The sequence below is a fragment of the Magallana gigas genome, chromosome 3 (assembly GCF_963853765.1).
Source record: "Magallana gigas chromosome 3, xbMagGiga1.1, whole genome shotgun sequence".
Taxonomy (NCBI): Eukaryota; Metazoa; Mollusca; class Bivalvia; order Ostreida; family Ostreidae; genus Magallana; species Magallana gigas.
The window spans coordinates 22,038,546-22,051,500 of NC_088855.1; the positions used below are offsets into that span (position 1 = coordinate 22,038,546).

General features: G+C 32.3%; 1 protein-coding gene across 1 annotated transcript in view; it reads right to left on the reverse strand.

The window, feature by feature from the left end:
- The window catches only part of LOC105337775 (complement receptor type 2), a 34,612-nt gene that overhangs the window by 11,289 nt on the left and 10,368 nt on the right, over positions 1-12,955 (reverse strand). The window contains exons 9-12 of the mRNA XM_066078946.1: positions 12,714-12,890; positions 8,215-8,391; positions 6,418-6,651; positions 5,197-5,385 (exon numbers count right to left, since the gene is read on the reverse strand). Coding sequence (XP_065935018.1) covers positions 5,197-5,385; positions 6,418-6,651; positions 8,215-8,391; positions 12,714-12,890 — 777 coding nt within the window. The remainder of the gene's footprint in view (positions 1-5,196; positions 5,386-6,417; positions 6,652-8,214; positions 8,392-12,713; positions 12,891-12,955) is intronic.

Sequence of the window (12,955 nt, forward strand, 5' to 3'; positions counted from 1 at the left end):
TCATTCATTTTCCTAATATTTTGCAATGTTACATTTTGCTCTTAATTAGAAAAATATCATAACACAAAATTTAATTATAACTTATGATCGCTAAAAACTTCCCAAAATGTATCATGATAACAATGAATAATGCGTGAGTAATGAAGTCCTAACCGATACTGGTACTCTACCAGAATAATTCATTATGTATACCAAATTAGATAAAGTTTAAATGTTTGCTTCTTTATATCACTTCCTTTTTTTCAAGTTATAATCATAGAAGACTTTGTACTTTTTCTAGTACCAAATAAAGATAATCGAGGACCATTTATCAGCTATATAAGTGAATCTGGCATTTAATCATATATGTATTTTTTAATTAATAAATATTCAATAATTTATTTATGTACTCTATATAGTACCGTGTGATTCAGCTATTGTTATAGCATAGTACAAGTTACACGGGTTCTATAATGTACATGCTATTAAGACACATTAGTGCGTAACTGACTCACATGAAACAATAATTTTTGTAATTCTCATTGATTGTTAAAAATTATTTGACATTCTGTCCATGGACAGTTAGTCTTTACCCTCTAAATGACTTTAATCGTCTGCCTTGGATGATTACCCAAAGAGCTGAGGAAATCTGGTCATCCGAGTTTAGCTAGTGTACTACATTTATTAATTATTTTAAATATAGTTGTCTAATAGGGCGATTTAATAGCTATTATAGACACCTTTGTACAATAAATATGTGACTATAAGTGTTATCGGCCGAAGACACAGAAAAGTGATATCGACCTCAAAAGTTCAGTCTATATCGCTTCGATCAATATCACTTGATATTTGTCATTTTAACCCCGTAGCAACCTAAAAATGAGTCCATAATCTAAGAAAAACTACATAGTATTGTAGTTTACATTTATTGCGGTTTCAAAGTCACGGTCTCTTTTATGTATTAAAATTGTTTTGATGTTGGATGTGATTAAATTGACGTCACATTTTTTTCCTCTTGAAATACTTAACTTAAGGTATCCGATCCATAATGAATCTGGGTGCATATCAGATATTTATGGGCTTAACACTCAGTATACTTGAACATAATGTTCCTATTTAAGTATCAATATGTAAGTGTGGGATGTGTCCTAATTAATGACCTTTTTCTTTTTTTGAAGAGTTGTCCCCCTTTGCTTTTATTCTATAAAAATTAATTCTAAAAAAAATCTACACGGTTTAAAATTTATTTTCAATAGTTTTTGTATTCCTATTGATAAAATACAGCTTTCCACTAAAGCATTTTTTAATACTCCTAGTAATTACTTTTTTATTTTAAAAAATGTGCTTGTCTCGATAGATTTTAATGCAATCTTTATTAATTAATTACTGCTTAGTTAATAATATTTTTGAAAATTTCTCTCAGTAAATCTATTTCTACTCTTAAATGCTTTAAATGAATATCAAAGTATTAAATCCATGATGAATTTTCAAGGTTGGAAAAATTTGGTCCTAATATGGATCGGATACATTAAAACGGAGAAAGCTTAAACTTTGAAGTGGGTTTTAGCCATAAAATTTCCGTTTTGACAACTTTGAAATGTGATTTATTCAATTCTGTAAAAATCTCCAAATGTGCAAAAATGCCATAACCACCCTTTTCTCATGAACGCAATCATTTCCATTCATGTGTACGGCAGGGGTCATTTTTTTAGGTATGTCATTTTTCTTTTAAAAAAATCCAATTATTCTACAGCGGGGGGGGGGGGTCATTATTCTAAGTCGAAAAATGACCCCGGGCATTATTCTATGTGGGTCATTATTCTTCTTAACACCGGATAATTTAACAATGCCAAGGTGGCATTTTTGCAAACGTTTAAGCTGCAGATATCGAACTATTGAAATATGCCATATGATAGACCATTGCTTATAGAGTTTACAACCAACTTTGTTAACAGTGTATCTCTCCTGCCATGTGAGATATTTACTTTTCAAAAATGAATTCCTACAAGAAAATAATATTTCCCATGGGAAAAACAGTATTCCTACAGGAAGTTTGATATTTCCTTTCGGAATACAAGAACTTCCTACAGGAATTTCAAATCCGGCAGGATTTAGTAAAATCCGATCGGAGAAATTAATTTCTTATAGGAAACCTGTCTGAATCAAATTCCTACAGGAAATACCATTCTCCTATAGGAAATAAAACTCCTCTAGGATTTTTAGAAAATCTTATAGGATTGTTCATATTTCCTGTAGAATCATTTCCCCTATATGAATTATCATTTTCCTATGGGATATTAATTTTTGAAGGTAGATGTCTCACCTGTCAGGTGAAACACACTAAAAACGAAAATTGTTATATAGTTTCTAGACAACGGACTAACATTTGTTATATATGGATTTGTTTCGAAACTGCATCTTAAGCAGGTGCAAAAATGCCACCTTGGCACTGGCATAATTATCCGGCACAGTGTTACTATCAATTTAAGTGTACAATAAGTTTCTATTAGGTATTAAAAGTATAATCTAAGATTCTATAAGATATTACATATAGATCACTATTTCTTTTTTTTTTAAACAAAATACCTATTGATCAACCAAACATCTAAACCATATTGTAAAGAAATTGCTTGGAATTCTCATGGCTTATACAGAAAAGACGGAGCTTATTTAACTGAACATGGAAATGACATACTACTATATAATTTACGAAGTACATTGCAATATAATCTGCTATGTTAATGAACGTAAGTTACGGTCAATTTACTAAACTTCGCTAATCCTAATATATATATTGTCTATCTTTCAAAATCATTTAGCCAATAATGTAATATATAATGTCATAATGTATAATGAGCATAATGTTCTAATGAATATGTATAATATTGTTATATTCAGGAGTATATTCTCACTTTATAACTCTATATTAACGAAAAGTCAATAATTGAAATATTAGCTCGCCCGAAAAATATAGACCGATCAAAGTGTTTTCATTAGTTAATGACGTAATTTTCTATTTACCATCATTCACTCTTTTCAGTTTTAGCAATTTTTCTTTACCATTTTCATAGCTTTAAAAACAATTATCCGCTAGCATTTTAATTGATTTGGCGCCACATCGAGTTCATAAACGGATATAGCAGTTTGATATATGTAACATATAGGTCATAATGGGCATGTTATTAAGAAAAACACAATTCACAAATTATGTTTTCAAGTCGGTTTGATCTTTCTTAAGTTATTCGAGTGTAGCTGTATTAAGCATTTACCCAAAACATTCCATCATAACTAAGTATCCATCACTTGTTGGTACAGCAAAACTCGGTTATAACGAAGTCACTGGGACCTAAGAAATTACTTCGTTATATCCGTAATTCGTTATAACCGTATAAGAAATTCATTAAATTTACATAGCTGGGGATCCAAGATGACTTCGCTATATCCGTAAATTCGCAATATTCGTGTTCGTACTATACGAGTTTTACTGTACATGTAAGTCATTCAACGCTAAGAAATTTATATAAATTATACAACACAGAGAACAATCTTTTAATATCTGGACTATATACTGATAGGATATAATATGATTTTGACATTTTTATATCACTTATTCTTTTGTTAGCCATTTGCCATGCATTGATTTCAAATATGCAAAACGCAAAACAATTTCACTATATCTGGTCTGGGGATCGTTTTGTCTTCAGTCTATTCAAACATTGTTTTAAATATTGATGATAGAATTCAATTCTTATATCCACGGTCATTTGGTAAATCAATCATGCAGCACTTTTTAAAATATTTGAATAATTATCCCGCGCAAGCGCGGGAATTAACACTTTACACAATAAAATGATACAATACTTAATATGTAGAACTAAATGTCTTGTTTATTTTTGTACACACTGTGTTAAATATTTTCCTAATTGCTTTCTGAACATACTTTTAAAAATTGAAATAAAAACAGCATGGCTAGAATATATAGAGGAGTGGGCAGAGATGAAAAATATAAACTGAAATAGATGATATATACATTTTACGTGGACTTAATTCTTTTCGTTGCAGCTGTCTGGAAAAAAAAGTAATTTTTTTTCAATTTCAAATCAGTGAGTTCGTACTTGGTGCGTGGTAATCTTAATTTTGTTTTATAGGTCAAATTTCACAATAATTTTTGTCACTGTTCCAAATTAGAATTTCGATAAAAGACTATTCAACTTCTCCGTTTTATGCAAACAGCATTTATTTATCCAACCCGTCGTGTTGCATATCTATTTGCATATTTTAAACCAAAGTTGTCAGATATAAAGTATCTGCCCAATGGTTAAACGCGCCCTTCACTTTCCGCCATGACGTCGTCCTGTCAACCTGCGTTGGTGATAACCCCGTTCTGAAAAGTTCTACGCTCTTTTTACCCCAGAGGTCGTGCTCCACAAGCGTCTATCCATCAAAAGTAAAATCGCGCATCATTCAAGAAACGAATTAATTCATTTCATTTATTCAACATTTGTCAAATCTTCATTTCTATGTACACCCTAAATAAGTTCACAGTTAATATACTCACTCTTTTAGCAATTATTCAATATTATTTCACTGCAAGCACATATTTTGATGCAAACTGTTACTGACTTGGATCTGTGTCTATCACCATACTCTAATTTTTGCTATTTCGGGCTGGTTTATCGAAAATGGAAGAAGGTTTTTAATTTATTTCTCAATAATCATTTATCAGGTAAAATTCGATGATAGCTTACGAAAATCATATCACACGTGTTGAAATACGACGGATATAAGCAGTTACTCTGGTGCAGGAGTTTCGTACATGTAGTTTATTGGCAAAATGTCTTACTTTTTAAGTATAGAAATTGACCGTGTAGGAATGATATCAAGCGAAATTTAAACTCGTTAAACTCTATTTCTCTATTTACAATAATCATACAATATAGTCGTGTCATAATTCAAACCGCATATTTCTAAATCATTCATTACTTTTTATTTTTAAAATTGAACCTCTTATCATGATATTCTTCTTAAATTTCGAACATATGAACATTTATTGTCCTTTCTGACATATTTTTTATATCTTAAAAAAAGTTTTCAGAAATCATAGTCATATTGCAGGTGTACCGGTACTAATTAATTATAAAATATGTCAAAAAGTATAATATATCCAATTCTCTTTCACAATATTAATTATATACAATAAGGCTAACTGAAGCGTACCCAGACAATTTGGCTGTGTCCCGTTCCATGTTCCATCTATTTGACAAAGAAGGGAACTAGAACCATTTATTCGAAATCCTTGGTTACAGGAAAAAGTGGCAGTAGTGTTTACTGAAATCCCTGTGGAGTTTGAAACTCGTGTTGACAAGACAAAGATAGACATTGCTGTCAGCGGTTCACAAAAGATTTCTGCAATGTCAAATGGTGAATGAATTATTTGGTTTGTTGGACAGGCTGTGACTATACTCTCGTATTTTCTTCGATTTTTTCTAAAAGTAATTCTACTAAACGTATTTGTGAATGTACTAGGCATATGGTTCAAATAATAATGTCACTCAGGCACGTAGCATCAGGGGGGCCAGGGGGGCCTGCCCCCCCCTTTTTTTCGCAGCAACACATTTTTAAAAATTTACATATAAAAAATTGAATTATCAGGGAGTTGGCCCCCCCCACTTTTTTGGGAGTATGTAAAAAATTGATATGAAAATAAGGAAATGAGGAGTGAAATTGAAGTTATATAGTACGTCAGCCCCCCCCCCCCCCTCCCCCCCCCACCCCCACGGAATAGGATTTTGAAGATTCTGGGAAACTTAAAATTTCCCTTCTTCTTTTTTTTTTTTTTTGCTTGTCAAGATTTTTTGGATGAGTCTGCCCCCCCCCCCCCCCCCCCCACTTTCAAAAACGATGCTACGTGCCTGTCACTTTAATACTAAATTTATGAACATGATAATCTCATTTACCTAGATTGAATATATTTCTTTTCTTTATTCATTTTTTTAGGCATACCAAAAATAAGAAAACACAGTAATGTTGTTATAATCAGATAAATTACAAATTTAACATTTTGAAAACATATTGTCCCGTCATCTGACAATATTCTCCATGATCTATTTTAAATTAAAATGTTTGTTTAATGATTATGGATATTGGATTACATCTGTTCTAGTCAAGGTTGAGTTGAATACTGTATATTTCCTTCAACCTTGTTGACCGATGGGCTTTCAACTCCATAAAGCTACTTGTACATGTTTGTACGTTGTAAAACGGTTGAAAATCAATGAGGGGGAAAGGGAATACCAGTGAACCTAGTTTAATGTCCAATAACCAAATAATTAAAACCTCTCAGAGTTGGCAAGAAAACGTCGGGTTTTTTTTTGGGGGGGGGGGGGGGGGGGGGTTGGGGGGTGCGGGGGGTTCCATTCTTGTCTTTAAAGATTTTACCATTACACATGACAGGATCTCCACTCCATGTACCATTACGTAGACAGTTGCGAGTCAAATCGCCCCCAGAGTGATTGTAACCTGGGTCACATGAGTAGATAGCTTCACTGCCAGTGTAGTAGGTTTGTTGAGTTACGGTTCCGATGGAGGAGAGAATTTGATTTCCATTGGAGCTTGGTGGGTGAACAATAATTCCAACATTGTCAGGTAAAGTTAACGCTGGACAGGTAATCACTGTTGTAAAATTAAATAAAACATCTCAAAAATAACCATGATAAGTGAATGATTTTAATGCCAAAAAAATTTATTTAAATCGGATTTTTTCGCTGCAAACTGTAAAAACAATATTAAATTTGGAAAGGACGTTGCAGATAAAAAAAATTGGATTTTATGATATGCGATAGAATTTCTGTAAAAACGAGAATCGTCGCGATGCGATTTACTATAAATAAACAAAAAATGTTTTTATGGGGTCTTACGTACACATAAAACTAATCCAATTCATGCAATAAATGACTGATACATGTTATTCTAAACTTAAATTTGTTCATAGTATAGACTTTTATAATCAAATATTTGTTTACTTTTCTGAAATAAATTTTATCTATTTAAGTATACAGTAATCGTCTTTTAGCACTTTGCATATTAGATCAATCATTCTTTTGCTTTTCAACAAAATACCATAAATCAAGCAATTAAAATAACTACAAATCAAATTTGTCAATATAAAATGACGGCTTACAAAACTGTAAACAATTTTTTTGCGCCCATTTTCGCGTTATTGCGTGGACCTTGAGGTCCACGCAGAAAATTTATAAGCGAGGTTAAACCGGATGCTATGGGAAAAATTCAGCCTGCGCATGAGCTAGCCTGGTTCCTGTGCGTAATAAGTAGCTCAGGGCACCAGGTTAGCACACGTTTATCTGAATCGGGATCGGGATTCCGTGCCATATGCACACATAAGTTCAAAGGCGTTGTAATTGTAAAGTCGGTAAACAGTACAGAACATAGACATATAACGAAGTTATATGTCTATGTACAGAACAAGGTATTCCTTTTTTAAAAAATATGATTGGCATGTGATATGAACTATCAGAATTATGAAATAAGTTAATGTTTTGCCGAAACTACAACATGCATCAAATAGCATAACTTGCAATGTTTTATTGTTTTCCGAATACACATGTAGCTTAACTTTACGTTTATAGTAGGCGAGGCTTGAGAACTTCCCGATTAAATTTTCTTAAGCATTTAAGTATGATTGAATAATTATGTCACTGTATAAAAGTTTAAATCTCAAGAAGAATGCATCAACATATGAAATTTTTAATTTACACAAAGCTGTCACTGCATAGTTAACAAAGTAGTGCTAATCGTAATGTGTGCGCAAATAGTAGAATTCACCGAATGCCTGATACTATACATGCACATTTCATTCATAGATAGATCATAATTATTTGAGAAGTATGAACCCTTTAAATTCTGAGATAAAAAGTCAGGGCTATACATACATGTATACGTAAAACACGTACAAGTTTAGTGGTTAAAAGCAAAGGGCTAGAGTCGATGGAATCTCTGATAATCTTAAGGCTTTCACGTTTTCGTTGGAAACACATGCAAATGGTCCACGTATTGTAGTCCTTTTTTAAAGGACAGCAACTTGTCCATGATAATAAAACATGTTTGCTGCTATTATATATTGTAACTATGTGGGATATATTAACAACGGGAAAAAACCCACCACGGACCTTACAAACTTCGCACGCAAATAAAAGTTGATTTACTGTTAACAAATACCCGCACAAACTGGCGGTTCTCCACTCCAGGTACCATTCAGCGTACATTCACGACTCAGATTTCCAGATGTAGCTTCGAAGCCATCATCACAACTGTAGAGTAAGCTTCCATTCACACTGTTGTTCATTTCTTCAATTCTTCCATTTACAGGATTGGTCTCATTTGTGCAAAGGATTTCTGGTTAAAAGACATTGATTTTTATTGCTATGATACTTTGAAAAGCATTTCTGATGTTTCTAAAAATATATTGTTTTAAAATTCTAAAGAAACGATTTGCGTTTTAAATAAAAAGAGCAACAACAAAAAAATGGAGACCATAAAGACATGTATATATAGTTGTACATGTATATATAAGTATATATCAGATTTTTCAAATCAACAATATCGAATGCTCAATTAATGTGATTTCAAAGTCTAAAATTAATGATTTATTTATTGGATTAATGATATTATAAATGCACACTTTCATTTTTTTGTTACGTGAACTATTTCATCTGCTATGAGAAAAAGTACTATTAAAAAAAGGGTAAAAAGTATATAAAACTCCGTTCAATGCGCACGTAAACAGACAGGGGGAGATTCAGACCAACTTCTGTTGTATAGACACGTAAGAATCACGTCCGAGGATAAACGAAATCCCCCAATGCATGTAAAATAAACAATACTATGTACAGGAACACCAGACGCTCCTGCAATTGGCAGAGTGGCATGTGTTGCGACGCCATTTTCAAAATTCTGAAATGCTGGACATAAAATTTCTGCAAGTATACAAATTTAAGATAAATTTTGTCAAAACATGAACTTGAATGATATTTCATGGAATATTCAGTAATCAATAACTAAGTAGTTTAGTTCCTGTTAGCTTCTCCCTTAACGTTCTGAAAATAAATAGTTTAACCCACCCCCTTCCCAAAATGAAATAAAGGAAACGTTCATCCACATATAAAGCACATTTTTTTCATTAATCAATTGTTCAGTTTATTTGTAATGTTCAAGTCAAATAAACCCAATGTGTTTGAAACATGTAGAAATCCTAGATTTTGATTAAGATTTATGATTTTTCAACATTGCCATTTATTGTATGAAGCAACCGCAAACAGGATGAAGAAATGTTTTTTTATAAGTTTGACTAAATGTGCTTCTGATAGAAAACTCCGTATCTCCTTTGCAGGGAAATTCGGTTTTAATTTCGATTTTAAAATTTGTACCTCACCTGGGGTCTATCTGGAATTTACAGAAGTAAAAAAACGTGCTGATACTGGATGATTGAATTGTATTTAACAAATTGGGCGTCGAAATTGAAAAGTTCATCAGTGTAGAAAAACTGTAACACATGTTGTTTGTACCAAACATAAACTTGTGTGCACTTGGCTTGATACACCGATTTTTTTTTCACTCATCCTTTATTAAAAAATCTCTTGATTTATCTGTGTATAATTTAATTCTGGTTGTAACATGCTCTCTGATTGGCTAAAAAATTACTTTATATCGTATAAAGAATGTTGTCTACGTCATAGTAAGATTAACGTCAAAAACGTATCAATACGCCTGACGTTACGGTTAAATTTTGTACAATTTTACGTTAAATAAAGCTCAAATGGCCTTTTTTATCTACAATGAAGAATAAAAAAATTTATAAGCAATGTATTCAATATTTAATATGTTTTACGGTGCGACCGTTGGGGCGAGCACAGCATGTGATCAAACAATGAATTATAATAAATTAATAAAATAAAATTAACAACGTGAAATTTGAATGCCAAAAAATAAAACATACCTATTTTTCAGTAAATTTTCATTATTCATAGTTTAGAAGATTTGTTATAATTTATTTATTTATATGTAGAACAATAGTTTAATCTCAGCTACAATGTTGTTAAATAATAAAGATTTTAATATATAAATATTCATTGCACTGCATCTCCTCTTTTAAAGTGATTGTGATTACGATTGATTGATTGATTTCCCCCTTTTTTTTGCAGTAGACATTTTTTCTTAAACTTACATATAAAACTTGACTCATCATAGAGCTCCCCCCATGCTAATTTTTTTTTCATTTTTGCCAATTTATACATAGAAAATCGACTTACCATGGATTTGCCCCTCCACTTAAAAAAAAATAATTAATGTTTAATTTTATTTTTAATTTACTCTTAAAAATATTTGCTTATTATGTTAAAAGAACATGGTGTTGTCCCCCCCCCCCCCCCCCCCCCCGCATGTAATAAATGGAAGTGAAAATAAAGAAACCATTGAACTGCTAAAGAGCTGAAGGATTAGAATTTTCATGATTTATTTTTCTTTTTGCTTGCAAAGATTTTTTGGATGAGGCTGCCATCCACCCACCCACCCCCTTTAAAAAAAGGCGCTGCTACGTATAACGTTACGTTTCAGGAAATTACCGTAATTATAGTGAATAAAATATTTGTGAGCATTCATCCAAATTAGTGCAATTTACAACTGTTTTCTGTATCTGAAGAAATGTCCTTATTCGTCAGCTGTTCTTTATCTTAGCCTTTGCAAGATTTTAAGAGGATTTTGGTCATTTCAGCAGATTTACAATAACTTCAATTAGAGTAATTTCCCCTTATCAGTGCTTATTGTGACGTCAAAGCTGACGTTGGTTAAGTGTCGTCTTACTCTTTAAAACTCCCCTGAGAAATAAAAGTATGCGAAGTATACTGTTTTATTTACTTAAAAAGCATGATGTTCTTAAAATTACACATCTTATAAGCTTTTCAAAGGTTTTACTTTGATTCTCGGGAGAACGTGATGTTGGAACGTGAGGTTGGAAACCATTGGTACTATGAATTGTGGGTCAAAATTTACTGACTCCGAAAATATATATCGGATCAATGTGTAAACGTTTGTGACGTCACACGATTATTTTTGATTGAAAGTGTACTGAGGTGAACTTTAGAGGTAACATTGACTGTATGTCGCTTACATCGTTATTGTTTTTACTGTCTAAATTTGTCTTGCTGATTCTCGTGAGAGTGTGAAGTGATAAAAATTGCCATGATTACAGGGAACTACTGGGACGATTAAAACGATGCATTACTGGTCCGATTTACTGACGCCAAAAAAATCCGTTGAATGAATGTGCAACTAAAGTCCGAATTTTCTATTCACACACGCCTTGCCGGTAGAGCTCGCTTCGCGCCGGCGCTGTGCGCCGGCGAGCTGCGCTCGCTATTAGTGTTATACGATATAAAACGGTTTGAAACGGTTAACGGTTTTTTATAAACTGCTTCGCGGTTTATAAAGCGTAATCTGTCCGAAACCATTTTATATCGTATAAAACAAATAAATATTGAATTCACTCCTTAAACGAAGGAGAAGCACTAGTTCAATAAACAAAGATTGCCGCTTAAGATGCTGTTATTGATAGAATATGTTTTCAATAATTGTTTTTTAGAAAAGTTTAGGGTCAGAATTTTCTTGATTTACTAGTAATGAGATTAAATGAGAAAAGCCAGACGTCAAATATGAATGGTTACAGAAAAAAGAACATACGGTGTGCATTATCTGCATCTCGAAAATACATGGACATTATTATCATTAGATTTTACTTGTCATATTATGAATAATCTTATTCTGTTAAATTTACTTGTTTCATATCATAAATATAATTATTTTGCCAACATATTGGATTAATCAAATCTCCCGTAAATACATTTTTAAAAGAAAGACATGAATTAAAAATTGGCCACATACACTTGTATTCATAAACTACACATGTATCAAACGACAAACTTTATGATAAAAATGGAAAATTACATTAAAATCTTCCAATAATCCTCTGTAGTACAGTTTGCTTTAAAAATGTTAATTAAGTTATCAGTAGTTTGATACCAGCTTATATAAAACAACAGATGTTTTTTTGAAAAAATACATTTGATACATCTGGCGATGTGGCTCTAAACGGATCAGATTCACTTAAAGCCTAACCTATATTCAGAGACCGATCGTCATTTTCTTGTTCAAGGTGGTATTGGACATCTGTCCATATTGATGTGGATATAAATAATTAATCAAAATACTTTGACCGTTTTCAAATTTCCCGACATTATACGAGATTTGTAAATAATATATATTCAGAAAATTATAAAAAGCCCAGTGGAATTCGAACGTATGACTTAAAGAATCGTAGCTAACACTCAAACCGATTGCGCCATGCTGCAACAATTTGAAACGTAAACAATTATGTAAAATTATACTTGCTTTTGTTTTAATAGAAAGTAATTCACAATAAAGAGGGGTCCCATACCACCTTGAACAGGAAAATTCGGACAAACAGGCAAATGTGCTGCAGCTAGCTTGCAGAGAAAACCTTATTTAATCAGAAATAATATCTAAAATTTCACACAGAGTGTGACACTGAAATTTTCTTTCAGAACTCAGCATATCTCATCCTGATTTACTCTTATGCAATTGAATGTAATTGAATATGACATACAATCGATTCTATATTCCGTGATTAATGACAAAGAACTTACGTGAACAAATGGGAGAATCCCCGCTCCAACTACCATTTAACAAACACTTCCGACTAAGATTTCCAAACGTATGTTCGAAACCAGCTTTACAGGTGTATGTAAGAGTGCCATTTACAGAGTAATGGCGTATAACCATTTCGCTATTTGGCGGAATGGTTACGTCTGGGCACAGGATTTCTGAAAGTTGAAGACAGAAAATAATTTGATTAATAAGGCAAATAAGCCTAATTGGCAAAATGAAA